Below are 15,153 nucleotides of genomic sequence, written 5' to 3'. Positions count from 1 at the left end.
TCTGCATTTAATCATTAGTGATCGATCTCTGCTCCCCTCCACAGCATGTCTTTTTCCTGGTTCTCTCCCTCAGCCCCAACCAGTCCCAGCAGAAGACTGCCCCTCTCTGAGCCTGGTTCTGCTGGAGGTTTCTTCCTGTTAAAAGGGAGTTTTTCCTTCCCACTGTAGCCAAGTGCTTGCTCACAGGGGGTCGTTTTGACCGTTGGGGTTTTACATAATTATTGTATGGCCTTACCTTACAATATAAAGCGCCTTGGGGCAACTGTTTGTTGTGATTTGGCGCTATATAAAAAAATTGATTGATTGATTGATTGATTCATTTATTTTATTTTCAGTGGGTGAAAATAGAGGTTAAATGGAAGTAAGTACATGTATGAGTGTGTTCACTGGAAATTTTTTTCTAAACTTTTGTTAGAATTTATGTCTTCAGAGTCGTGGTGGTTCCAGTCTGTAGCAGAGTTCAAGAATTGTCAAGAGCTACAAGCAACACTACCACCTATAAATCCAGGGTGGAATACATATTTTCATTATTTTGAAATATGGACATTGATTATAAATGCTGCAGCAGGCTGCAGCCAAAAAAAAAAGAAGAAGAAGAATGTCACTTGTCGTTTGCGTGCATACTGGCAGGTTGTGGGTGGTGTCTTGTGGGCTTGACACCATCTGGCTGCCAAGGATACCCATGACTCAACAAGGTGCAGTCACGAAGCTGCCAAGTCATTGACAGGAAGCACCAGAACATCAACAAGCCACATCAAGATTGAACAGTTTAAAAAGTAAAATAAAATAAACTACTACGGTGGGTCGTGGCACCTCACGGCCCATAACTCTATTATTATAATCTCTATTATTATAATACACACACCATGACATCGTGCCGGTTTCGCAGACTGAACGGTCCCCCCTAAAAACTGGTTCACCCTACCTTCACTGCGCATGCGTCATTTGGCACCACAGCAGCTTGTCTGAGACAGATTCTCTACACCCAAAGTGATCAAAGGCAATAATGTGATTATTAACCATCAGTTGACAAAGTAAAACCTCTTAAATCACTCTAAGGTCAGTTTTAAGCAGAAACGAAGTGATAATCAGTGAGTCGCGACTGATGCTTTGAAATGACGGAGGCGCAGTGAAAGCAGCAGCAGCTCCTCTGGCTGTTGTGCTCTGATCACTTCCTCCATCTTTTATGTGCACAATTCTGAATTCAAAATTGATAAGGCATTCATAAGTTACTGTCTTGAAAGGAAAAAAATATTGGATGGATGCTTACACAGATGAAGGATGATTCTATATACCCCACTCCCCCCAAACCATCCTGGCGTTGCCAGCGGGGGATATTTAAGAAAATAAATCCAACCCCTTTCCGCCCTGCACACCTTATTTTGTGCTTAGAGTCTGTGCCCGGTAACTTCAGAGTGGAGCTGAACACACTACAAATGCACTTGAGCTTTGTACCATAAATCATTTGCTGTAGATTGTCAACGTAAGGGCCCTGGACTGAAAAAGTCAGCTAAGACTTGGAAGAGGCCTGTTACATTAATCAGGAAGGACTGTGGTTATGTTACGAATTTTCCCGGGCGTGATCCAACACGTCTTTGTTTAGGACCACCCTTACAAAAAAGTATACTCAATATTTACTGTAGGAGTATTCAGTAAACTTTCAAGTTTATTTCACAGTATACATCTAAGTGTAATGTTTCCATACTTCTTGGAACTCAGTTGGCACACTTTTTAGCTAATAAATGTATACTTGTAAGTGTAATAAAGTACAGGTAGTAGTTACATGCTTATTAATGAAAGAACACTTACTCAACAAACGTTTGCGATTTTCTTGTCTGACCAAGATTTGAACCGACTGTTTGGTGACCCATCTAACTACTAACTCGACCATCAGCTCCAGCAGAGTTAAACTGTACATGATACATTGAAAATGACTGATTTTTTTTAAAAATATTTCTTTCTTTCTTGGAACTGGATGCCAGTCTTGTGCCCTGATTGGACAGTTCTGCCATTTATACACAGGAAATATGCGCAACTATATGAGATATATATGCCACTATATACCAGTTATACTTACTCTATTTGTGTGTGTGTGTGTGTGTGTGTGTGTGTGTGTGTGTGTGTGTGTGTGTGTGTGTGTGTGTGTGTGTGTGTGTGTGTGTGTGTGTGTGTGTGTGTGTGTGTGTACTTGCCAGTTTAAGTATAGGCTAAATATACATATACTTAAAGCTTTCTGTATACTTGTCAGTGTAAGTGAAGTATACTTTAAGTATATCTCTGATACTTTGTCAGTCTTGTGTCCTGATTGGACAGTTCTGCCAATTATACATAGAAAATATGTACAAGTATATGAGACTCAACAAAAATATAAACGCAACACTTTTGGTTTTGCTCCCATTTTGTATGAGATGAATTCAAAGATCTAAAACTTTTTCCACATACACAATATCACCATTTCCCTCAAATATTGTTCACAAACCAGTCTAAATCTGTGATAGTGAGCACTTCTCCTTTGCTGAGATAATCCATCCCACCTCACAGGTGTGCCATATCAAGATGCTGATTAGACACCATGATTAGTGCACAGGTGTGCCTTAGACTGCCCACAATAAAAGGCCACTCTGAAAGGTGCAGTTTTGTTTTATTGGGGGGGGATACCAGTCAGTATCTGGTGTGACCACCATCTGCCTCATGCAGTGCAACACATCTCCTTCGCATAGAGTTGATCAGGTTGTCAATTGTGGCCTGTGGAATGTTGGTCCACTCCTCTTCAATGGCTGTGCGAAGTTGCTGGATATTGGCAGGAACTGGTACACGCTGTCGTATACGCCGGTCCAGAGCATCCCAAACATGCTCAATGGGTGACATGTCCGGTGAGCATGTCGGCCATGCAAGAACTGGGACATTTTCAGCTTCCAAGAATTGTGTACAGATCCTTGCAACATGGGGCCGTGCATTATCCTGCTGCAACATGAGGTGATGTTCTTGGATGTATGGCACAACAATGGGCCTCAGGATCTCGTCACGGTATCTCTGTGCATTCAAAATGCCATCAATAAAATGCACCTGTGTTCTTCGTCCATAGCAGACGCCTGCCCATACCATAACCCCACCGCCACCATGGGCCACTCGATCCACAACATTGACATCAGAAAACCGCTCACCCACACGACGCCACACACTCTGTCTGCCATCTGCCCTGAACAGTGTGAACCGGGATTCATCCGTGAAGAGATCACCTCTCCAACGTGCCAAACGCCAGCGAATGTGAGCATTTGCCCACTCAAGTCGGTTACAACGACGAACTGGAGTCAGGTCGAGACCCCGATGAGGACGACGAGCATGCAGATGAGCTTCCCTGAGACGGTTTCTGACAGTTTGTGCAGAAATTCTTTGGTTATGCAAACCGATTGTTTCAGCAGCTGTCCGAGTGGCTGGTCTCAGACGATCTTGGAGGTGAACATGCTGGATGTGGAGGTCCTGGGCTGGTGTGGTTACACGTGGTCTGCGGTTGTGAGGCTGGTTGGATGTACTGCCAAATTCTCTGAAACGCCTTTGGAGACGGCTTATGGTAGAGAAATGAACATTCAATACACGAGCAACAGCTCTGGTTGACATTCCTGCTGTCAGCATGCCAATTGCACGCTCCCTCAAATCTTGCGACATCTGTGGCATTGTGCTGTGTGATAAAACTGCACCTTTCAGAGTGGCCTTTTATTGTGGACAGTCTAAGGCACACCTGTGCACTAATCATGGTGTCTAATCAGCATCTTGATATGGCACACCTGTGAGATGGGATGGATTATCTCAGTAAAGGAGAAGTGCTCACTATTACAGATTTAGACTGGTTTGTGAACAATATTTGAGGGAAATGGTGATATTGTGTATGTGGAAAAAGTTTTAGATCTTTGAGTTCATCTCATACAAAATGGGAGCAAAACCAAAAGTGTTGCGTTTATATTTTTGTTGAGTGTATGTGTGTGTGTGCCACGACATACCAAGTATACTTAATACTTTATTTGTGGGTGTGTGTGTGTGTGTGTACTTGCCAGTATAAGCCAAATATACTTGAACATATACTTAAACTTTTCTGTATACTTGTCTGTATAAGAAGAATACTTTAGGTATTTCACTGATAAGAGTTTTTTTATTGTCATGTGCACAGTAAAACCGGCAGTTATACCACACAATGATATTCTTACTGTGTTTATTCTAAATTTGCATGTAGAAAGGTCACATCAGGTGATTTAAAAAAGAAAACACATTATAAAATACACATTATTACACTGAAGAATGTATTATATACACTATTTAAAGGATGTACAGTTTAAAGGATGTTCAGTTTATGCAGTATATTTTGTGCAGTATTGTGTAGTTTTAAGCAGCATTCCTGCTGTGCAGGAGTCATAAGGTGCATAAACAGAGCTATTATAATAAATACTTAAAGAATAATAACAGTGATGATGAGAACAATGATACATCATTAAAGTGAAAGAACACTTTCTTTTAAGTTTAAAAGGAAGTACACAACTAGTAAACTTGCACAAACGTATTTTTTTGTACAGTGGCTGGATTAAGCCAAAGAAATGTCCATACGCAGAACACCTGACAGCAACAGATCGATGACTGCTCAAAGTATTTCCATCACATGGTGGATTCAGCAATGTGCACCACATGCACACCCATCTGCACACGTGCAGGCACACAAACACGGAACAGCCTTCTGTAAATATGTGACAGTCTTTATTTACAGCATGTGAGACTTCCCTCAACTAACGTACACAAATGAACTCATGTAGAGCTTCAAAGTGGCCAAAACAGGTCCGGTTTGTTCTACAGACTATATTATGCTTCTTCCCCTGATGTGATTTTTGTGTAAAATGTCTCGATATGGAAAAAAGAAAACAACTCGATTGTATTAGGCTGACAAAATTGAATGCATTTTCTCAGGTTTGTTTCACAGTAGAACATCCAAAGGACGCACAGAGGATGAATCCAAACACGTTTCTCCACATTGACTCCTGCAAAGGAAAATTTCAACGTTAATACTAAACTGTGTCCTCCTCAGCAGCGGTTATAACGCTCGTTGTCCACAGTATGGAAGGAACGCGCTCATATGCCACTGGCTGGTCAGTATGATTGTCTTCAGCTTTTCACCTGCAGTCTGCGGGTGTGATGACAAATATTTCACCCGGCTGTGCCAGTTTGACACCCAAAAAAAAACGCCACAGTAATTAAATTATGATCCAGCCTGGTGATTTTTATGTCGCTATATTTGACCTTACGTATGTGTGGCTTTAATATAACCTGTGTATTTGGGTTGGTTGTGCTTGGCTGATTTTATGCGTGCACACCTACACACCACCTTCACAAATGCTGAGCTGGATTCCTGCAGGAAAATGTATCATAACCCTTCATTTCTCCTAGAATGCCTGAACTCTCACCTTTCTTCTGTACCTCTTTTCACTCATTTCCTCCCTCGTTCTCTGTTCATCCCTACAGACAATCTGAAAATAGCAGCCAAGGGAAAAGTGGGTCAGCTGCCGTGTGTGTTTGTCCGTGTGTAACATAAAGTGTTAAAATACGATATATCTCATTATGAGCTTTTTTTAAAATGAGGAGCAGCTGGCTTTGGTTTCCTGCAGAAATTACTGGAATGATGAGAGCAGCCAACACCATGTCGTTTGAGAATGTTAAATAAGCTACATGCTGTTGTGTGTTGGGGGGGTGTGGCTGGACATTTTGGTGTTCTTTTCTTTTCTTTGCTCTCCAGGTGGTATGCAAACTGATTTATTGTCTGTGGAGAAGGTGCTGGCAGAAGAGTCCTTCACCCTCATCAACATGATGTGCAGCACCTGTGGATGATGCTCACGTGCAACCTTAAAGACTTTCAGCTGAAGCAGATAATGAGATGGCGTTCTGCATTTTAGTCATGTGTGATTCAAGCAGAATGGCCGGGAACTCGACCTTGTGATGTTCGTTTGTGAGACGCTGAGGACCGCGCCTGGGTTTGACACATCGTGCCTGTGAAGGAGGACGGGTGAGGGACACATGCTGTCAGCACACATCAGAGGTGATTGATTATCTGAATAATTGTTAACAGTAACTTGGTATTTTGTTACGCAGTATATTTGAACTTTGATGAGAGTTGTGCAGCTTGCTTCTCACTGCCGTGGCATGCGGACTGATGATCCTCCACCTGTTGTGAAAAGCTGCTCATTTACATAAAGCTTGAATTCGGACCTGAATGTGTTGCTGATAGTGTGTGCCTTTTGAAGGATATTAGTTGTAGCTGCTGACTTACCTCACTTTTTCTATCCTTCGCAGAGTCGGTTTGTCGTGTCCACCTGGGGGGTGTTTGGCAGTGAACGTGGGTCCAGAAGCGCCAGGCTTCGATCCTTTTGGGTGCTGGAGAGCGTACCGTCCTTCACTCCGCCAGACCGACGCAGTTTTTGTTTGTACACGTTCTTATGCACCAAAGGGGGAAAATAAATTGTTTTGTTATTGGAACCGCTTTCTGGTTGTTTTAGCGCTGGGTTCCGTCAGACGCAGGTCCGCTCCTCAACCCGCGTCGACACATAACACATGCCAAATAATAAGCCGATAAGCTCTGAGAGCCTTTTGTGCTATAAAATGCAAAGTTCCATTTCCTCAATCAGTTCTTGTCTGACCACCTTTGGTGCTGAGTCCTCCCATGCAGGCACACCACTCTGCAGAAGTCAGACAAGGTTGTTGTTGTTTTGCTTTTTTCAGTCCGGTCCGCAGTATGGCCCAGAGCAGGCTCAGCACACCTCAGCATAGTTCTTGGTGAACTTGCTCTACACTCTGGAAGTGACATGCTCAAACCTTGATATTTTGGGTTAACTCTTTCTGTGCTTGGTGTAAAAACTGGCTGTAGAACTTGCAAAGGGCCACCCCAAGCCAAATACAATTCAGGTCCAGGTCACCAGGGACCTCATGTACAACGTGTGTGTACGCACAAAAACGTGGCGTATGTCTGTCTCCATGCCAACGTTCAGATGTATCAAAAGTAAAATGGCCGTGGAAATGTGTAGTGCGCCATGCAAAAAGTAGCGTATGCACATTTCTATAGCTCTTGTTCCAATGCCAACATGTAGAGGTGATGCTGGGAACCGTTAATAGAGTGAAAACATTGTACAAATTAGCGACCCATTATGAACAAATAACACACCCAGGTGTTTGCAGTTATATGGGTGAACATAAAAGCATGTGCAAAGTGATGCATAAAATGACATTAACGATGGATGTATTAGCATTGTTAGAGGACCCTGCAAATGGTGCAATCTGACGTGAGCGTATAATCAGGGAACACAAGGATTTACTTTCAAATGACAAATATTGGCTCATAAGCTGATGTCGATTACCAAGGCCAGTGTTACTGGAGTTACGTGTGGAACTGCAGCTGGCCCAGAGCGCAATATGGCGAGGAGCCAGGGGTTGTCTGTGCACACACAGGTGCTGACTGTGCTGGGCTTCCTGGCAATAGGGGCATTTCAGTGGGAGCTGGCGATCAGTCAGGAGTGTGCCAGTCAACCTTGAGCCGAGCCATGCCAGCTGTGTGGAATGGAATCATCCCAATGTTTTCCGAATTTCCAGATGTAATCTGAGCTATTGACTGCACACATATTGCTATAAAGAGTGACATTTTTGTGACAGTTTTTTTTTTTTTTTACTATTTCTAACCCTAACCATAACTCCCCAGACCTCCCCTCCATGTCACCCCACATTTTGTGCCCCCGTCTGGCACATGCACGATGAGTAAATAGTTTATTTGCGTAATTGTTCTGAAAGAAATTAGCGCAGGCACATTTGGGCATGTGCACATTCTGATATGTTTTTTGTTATTATTATTTTTTGTTATTTTTTGTTCCTTGATAGTGAAACTAGAGCTTCTTAACAGGCCCCTATTGTCACCGTGTGTTCAGTATTTGTCAGTAAAAGTGTGTATAGTCGTGATGTCACACACTGTCAGCTGCACCTCATTCTCTTTAACTTCAGTGTGTGTGTGTGTGTGTGTGTGCGTGTGCATGCATTGCTTCTGCTTCATGTTTATTCTGGTTGACAGGGTACCAAATAAAATATCCCTGCATATCTCCACTACTTTTATTTCATTTACTCCATCTGTAGCTCACACTATGTTAAATTCCTTTATTTACCGTGATCATTCCAGACAGAGAGGGGAATCCCCAGGTCCCAGAGCCTATTAAAATACATTTGCACATTTAAATAGGGGCGTGAACAGGGAGGAGTTTGGCAGTTCTGCGTGTGTGCGTAACTGAGAGTCTTTATGAAGGTTAGAATGGATCGTCCCGTGCAGGTCTTATGAAACCTCATTAAGGATAATCTGAAGTATCTGACAAGGGTTTTCTTTGTGGATGTCTTATTTTTGAAATCATAATAAGGAAACAAAATGTCACCAACGTTAAGTAGGCTAGTGTGTCAACATTTGACATTAGCACCTCCACAAATGCAGAACAGCATCCGCACCTAGTTTGTGACAGATTGCCAATTAGATGTGATCCAGGAGAAAAACAGCCACAATGAAATGGTTTGTTTGTCCATAATAAATCCCTAATCTGGGCTTCGGTTTACATTTTAAAATACATGTGCACCTTCATTTATTTTTACATTTTCTTTTTTGTTCACATGCCTATACCTCTTTTCAGGATGTGTTTGGTAAATAGGCTACACGCTGCACACACTGAGTTGGATTAAAGGAGTTCATTTAGTGATAACAATCTGGCCTCTGCTGTTTTTTAGGATTTAAGTGTCCTGTCTGCTCCAAGTCTGTGGCGTCCAATGAAATGGAAGTTCACTTCATTATGTGTCTAAGCAAACCTCGCCTCTCCTACAATGGTAAGAAAACCTTTCTCGATGTTTGATAATGGTTTGTTTTTAATACAGTGATACAATGAAATGGCCGTTTTATTTCAAAGTAATGCTGTTGAAAAAGGCTTTTCAGGTGGACAGTAACAGAGAGACCAATTATTTTTCATCGATAATAGATGGTGTTTTGGGGATTTTCCTGTGAGATGATCTTTGGTTCATTGTAGAGTTGATGACAATGGAGGATTTTCAAGATCCCGCTAGACAGTGCCTACGCACATGCGTGATGACATCACAGCTCTATCCGGTTAGGGAGACGCGGTTTGTTTCAATAACAAGAACTGTCAAAAAACTTTCTTGTGTGTGGTTGGAGTTGGGTGGCGGTAGGAATAGCCTTTTGAATGCTTGAATAACGATGTCGGTCACACAAAGAAATCAAATAATAGTGAAAACATGTTCACTGTGCCCAGAATGTTGGTATTTTGGTCGTTGAACTTTCCTAGCAACCAAGCCTCGATCACACGGCACTAACAAAGGACACTGAAACAATAAATCTGGACCTACGCTGACTTTCTGAGACATCGTTTAACCGGCGTCCAGCTTTATTCAGTTAGCCACTCCATGCGGTGTCATAACATCCGATCAGTTAGCCGCTCTGTGCGGTGTCATATCATCCGATCAGTTAGTTGCTCTGTGAGGCGTCATAGCAACGGATCAATCAGTTGCTCCTTGAGGTGTCATAACATCCGATCAGTTAGTCGTTCAGTGAGGCGTCATAACAATGGATCAATCAGTCGATCTGTGTGGTATCATAACATCCGATCAGTTAGTCACTCCATGGGGCATCATAACAACGGAGCTGGATTACGGTTAAATTATGTCGCTGAAAGTCCAGATTAACTGTTTCGTTTTGGCTTCAGTGTCCTTCGTTAGTGTCGTGTGACCGGGGCTTTAGATCGATATTCACACCACTGCAGCACTCCTTCTCATTCCTTGTGGGTAAACAACAACGACAACAAAATTACTTTCTGATATGGCATGAAATTCGCCTCCAGTGGCCATTTCCCTCCCTGGAAATCTGACAGCTGAGCAGGTGTTTCTAATGACGCCAAACACGGGAGCGAGAGGCTCACTAACCGGAAGTCTCAATTTCCAGATGGCGACGGATCTTGAAAATTGTCCATTCTGACTGCTCTCTGCTGGATAGCTTCAAGGTTGTAAATTATGTGCCTGTCAGGTTTGGTGGACAGTGACATCTGGACACAAATGCTGCACTCATCAACACAGCTCTGGTTTTAAGATCATCTACTGAATGAATCTGTGGGGTCCGTTAAATGCGTGGTCAAAAAACAAAAAACAAAAACAAAAAAAACAGGCAGATGGTCAAAACACAGTGTGGAGGCAGAACTAGAAAACACAGGTACAGAGCTGGAAACGAAGGCACAATGATCTGGTGGAGAACTAGTGCAACCAGTGAAGCTTATATACACCTTGGTGATGAGCTACAGATTAGAAACAGGTGTGTGAAAAACTCCAGAACAGGGTGTGGGCCAGACAGTGTGCACCGCCCACCACCAAGGACCAAGAGAGACAGACAAGAGATATAGGGAAAGACAAAGCCCAAGCAGGAAAAACCCAACAAGAGAAATAGCACACAGACAAAACCAATAAAACCTAACCAAAACAGAATCAAACAGAAAACATGACACAAAAGTCCAGATCATCCATTGTTTCTCCTTAACTCGACCACATGGGAAGTACAACCAGTATGCCCTGAGTGCCGGTCCCAATCCCAGACAAATGAGTAGAGATGCATCAGGCAGGGCATCCTGTTTACAGAAGCCACAATAATCATGCAGGTCACAAATCAAATTTCTGTAGCGGCTCAGTCAAGGTCTGAGATAACAACAACCACCGCCGGTGCTGTTTCCCAACAGGGTGTCAGGAGAAATTGGACTATAGATGGGCAAAGAAGAAGAAGGGGAGGAAAACTGGCAGCAGGAGAGGTGGAAAGTTAGAAGTATGGAAGTGAGTGTCTCGACTTTGAATGTTGGCCATTTGACTGGTAAAGGGAGAGAATTATCTAATGTGATGGAGAGGAGAAAGATAGCCATTTTCTCTGTACAAGAAACCCAGTGGAAGGGAAGTAAGGCCAGGGGCATTGGTGGTGGGTTCAAGTTATTGTATCATGGTGTGGATGGGAAGAGAAATCGTGTTGGGGTCATTTTAAAGCAAGAGTATGTTAAGAGTGTGCTGGAGGTTATGTGAGTGTCTGAGAGGGTGATGAGTGTGACATTGGAAATTGAAGGGGTGATGATGAATGTCATCAATGCATATGCCCCACAGGTAGTCTGTGAGATGAAGGAAAAAGAAGATTTATGGAGTGAGTTAGATGTTGTCCCACAGCAACATTAAATAGTGTAGATTAGTGTACAATGTCCAGTGTGTACCCCACCGCACACCCTTATGACCGCTGGGTTAGGCTCCAGCTCCCCCCGTGACTCTTAGAGTATATAGTTGAAGATGATTGAGAGTGAGTTTTATTATAAATTGAACATTTAATTGAATTTAAAGTTCTATTAAGGGGGGGAATCCAAATCCATTGACATAAAATTGAACAATTTTTAAAAAGTAAAGTACTAGTTACTTTCCTCAGGAACTAATTAATTTTATAATGTACACAGTTTCTAACTATTGTACTCAGTGACTAATTCAGTTACTTTTTGGAAGAAGCAACTACTAACTAAAACTAATTTCTTTTTAAAGTAACATGCCCAGCACTGTTGGGGAGGACTTCAATGGGTGTGGGTGTGTTGGCAAAGGAAACACAGGTGATGAGGAAGTAATGGGTAGATACGGTATCAAGGACAGGAATGTGGAAGGACAGATGGTAGTAGATTTTTGCAAAAAGGGTGGAAATGACTGTGGTGAACATCTACTTTAAGAAAAGGGAAGAGCACAGGGTGACCTATAAGAGTGGAGGAAGGTGCACAAAGGTGGACTACATTCTTCGTACAAGATGCAAACTAAAAGAAATTGTGGATTGTAAGGTTGTAGCAGGGGAGAGTGTAGTTAGGCAGTATAGGATGGTGGTTAGTAAGATGCATTTGGAGGTGTAGAAGAAGAAGTGTTGTGGTTCACCCTCCGTCTGTGTCCTGTTGTTAAGTGTCTATATTCTGTATGTGCTCTTTTTGTTAGTGTTCTTGGGGTTCTGTCCAGGTTCCTTCTGTGGGTTGTATTCTGTGCTCTGATCTCTATCGGTGTCTGTTGTCCTGGTGGTCTGTCCCCGTGCTCCACCCCTGTGTTCTCAAATCAAATCAATTTTATTTATATAGCGCCAAAGCACAACAAACAGTTGCCCCAAAGTGCCTTCTCACCTGTCTGTCTTGTTGTGTCTCCCTGTTGCACTCCATCACATGTTTGAGTTCCACACTAGTTTTCTGCTTTTGTTTTTTTAATGTAATTTTGGTCATTGCTTTGTTCTTGTTGTAGTGTGTGCATTGCTTGTTTTTTATTTTGTTCTCGTCTTCACATTTGTTTTCAACTGATTCACTCTGTGCATGTTTGAGTCCCATGTATTGTAGTTTGTGAGTCTGCTGTCTCTCTGTTTTTGATTGTTGCTGTGTTTTATTTTTCCACTCAGTGAGGTCTGTTTAGTTAAGTCATTTTGTTGATTGCCAGTGTGTCGTTTCTTCCTGCTTCTTTTATTTCACACACCTGGTGTTTATTTAATCGTTTGGTATTTAAGCCTGCTTTGCTTCCTTTTCACTTGTCGATTCATTTTCCTTGACTCACGACGTGAGTATTGGTATGCCTTTGTGGATCTTCCAGTTTAACCTTGTGTTTAGCCATGTCGTTATTGGTTGAGTATTTTCTTTGTGTGATTCTCCTCCGTGTGTTCTGCCACCTGCTCTGTCCTGTGTTCATCCAGTTTGTGTGTTGCCACTCTCTGTCCGCTTCCCAGTTGTATTTTCATTATTTGGGCTCGGTCAGTTTTCTCACTGTGGTATTTGATTGTGTATCACGTGTGTTGACGAAGACTCAATCACCTGTGTTTTTTCACTACTCCCTGTTCTGGTTACTGCCTGCGTTTGTGGGTTCATGTTAAATCTGCCATCGCAACAGGAAGAGCGTGAGAGCTCAACAAAGGATCAGATGGTGGAAACTGAAGGAAGAAAACTGTCTTATGAAATTCAGGGATGAAGTCAGGCACTGGATGGAGGTGAAGCTGCAAAACAGCTGCAAAAGTACTGCAGATGTGGTGAGGGACACAGATAGGAAGGTCCTGGGTGTGACGTATGGCCAAAGGAAGGAAGACAAGGAGACTTGGTGGTGGAATGAAGTTTTTCAGGAAAGAATAAGGAGGAAGAGGTTGGCGAAAAAGAATTGGGATAATTGGGGATATTACGAAAGCAGACAGTAGTACATGGAAATGTGGCTTAAGGTGAAACAAGGGTATATAGCGAGCTGTATATAAAGTTCTTTACTAAAGGACTTGTACTAAGTGACCAGACAGAGGCACCAAGCTGGACAGGATGTGCAGCAGGTTAGAGTGATAAAGGATTCAGATGATAACGTGCTGACAAGTGACTAGTGTGTGTTGAGAAGTATTTTGTAGTGTAAGTAGTGTGAAGAGGAAGTATTTTGAGGAACTAATGAATGAAGAAAAAGAGAGAGAGAGAAGTCTAGATGATGTGGAGTGAGTGAAGCCCCTGTCACACATAGCAAGAATGTGCCAGAAGCATGCCTGATACACCAAATATTGCCATAATCCAATGCAGTCGGGAGGAAAAGAGGCATGGTCTGCAGTGTCGGAGTGCAGACAAACTGCCCTGTCTATATCTGTCAGATCGCATCCAGAGCATATGTAGACCACACAGACTGCTGTCAGATGACCGTAAAAGGCAATAGTTCACATTATATATGCTCAACAAAAATATAAACGCAACACTTTTGGTTTTGCTCCCATTTTGTATGAGATGAAGTCAAAGATCTAAAACTTTTTCCACATACACAATATCACCATTTCCCTCAAATGTTGTTCACAAACCAGTCTAAATCTGTAATAGTGAGCACTTCTCCTTTGCTGAGATAATCCATCCCACCTCACAGGTGTGCCATATCAAGATGCTGATTAGACACCATGATTAGTGCACAGGTGTGCCTTAGACTGTCCACAATAAAAGGCCACTCTGAAAGGTGCAGTTTTGTTTTATTGGGGGGGGGATACCAGTCAGTATCTGGTGTGACCACCATTTGCCTCATGCAGTGCAACACATCTCCTTTGCATAGAGTTGATCAGGTTGTCAATTGTGGCCTGTGGAATGTTGGTCCACTCCTCTTCAATGGCTGTGCGAAGTTGCTGGATATTGGCAGGAACTGGTACACGCTGTCGTATACGCCGGTCCAGAGCATCCCAACATGCTCAATGGGTGACATGTCCGGTGAGTATGCCGGCCATGCAAGAACTGGGACATTTTCAGCTTCCGAGAATTGTGTACAGATCCTTGCAACATGGGGCCGTGCATTATCCTGCTGCAACATGAGGTGATGTTCTTGGATGTATGGCACAACAATGGGCCTCAGGATCTCATCACGGTATCTCTGTGCATTCAAAATGCCATCAATAAAATGCACCTGTGTTCTTCGTCCATAACAGACGCCTGCCCATACCATAACCCCACTGCCACCATGGGCCACTCGATCCACAACATTGACATCAGAAAACCGCTCACCCACACGACGCTACACACGCTGTCTGCCATCTGCCCTGAACAGTGTGAACCGAGATTCATCCGTGAAGAGAACACCTCTCCAACGTGCCAAACGCCAGCGAATGTGAGCATTTGCCCACTCAAGTCGGTTACGAAGACGAACTGGAGTCAGGTCGAGACCCCGATGAGGACGACGAGCATGCAGATGAGCATCCCTGAGACGGTTTCTGACAGTTTGTGCAGAAATTCTTTGGTTATGCAAACCAATTGTTTCAGCAGCTGTCCGAGTGGCTGGTCTCAGACGATCTTGGAGGTGAACATGCTGGATGTGGAGGTCCTGGGCTGGTGTGGTTACACGTGGTCTGCGGTTGTGAGGCTGGTTGGATGTACTGCCAAATTCTGTGAAACGCCTTTGGAGACGGCTTATGGTAGAGAAATGAACATTCAATACACGAGCAACAGCTCTGGTTGACATTCCTGCTGTCAGCATGCCAATTGCACGCTCCCTCAAATCTTGCAACATCTGTGACATTGTGCGGTGTGATAAAACTGCACCTTTCAGAGTGGCCTTTTATTGTGGACAGTCTAAGGC

At 43.1% G+C, this 15,153-nt stretch overlaps 1 protein-coding gene across 1 annotated transcript in view; it reads left to right on the top strand.

Moving 5' to 3' along the window:
* Positions 1-15,153, top strand: part of znrf1 (zinc and ring finger 1) — a 180,301-nt gene that overhangs the window by 121,932 nt on the left and 43,216 nt on the right. The window contains exon 2 of the mRNA XM_034177173.1: positions 8,782-8,877. Within this exon, the coding sequence (XP_034033064.1) occupies positions 8,782-8,877 (96 nt within the window). The remainder of the gene's footprint in view (positions 1-8,781; positions 8,878-15,153) is intronic.

The sequence above is a fragment of the Thalassophryne amazonica genome, chromosome 8, assembly GCF_902500255.1.
Source record: "Thalassophryne amazonica chromosome 8, fThaAma1.1, whole genome shotgun sequence".
Classification (NCBI taxonomy): domain Eukaryota; kingdom Metazoa; phylum Chordata; class Actinopteri; order Batrachoidiformes; family Batrachoididae; genus Thalassophryne; species Thalassophryne amazonica.
This window is presented reverse-complemented; position numbering and strand designations above follow the sequence as displayed.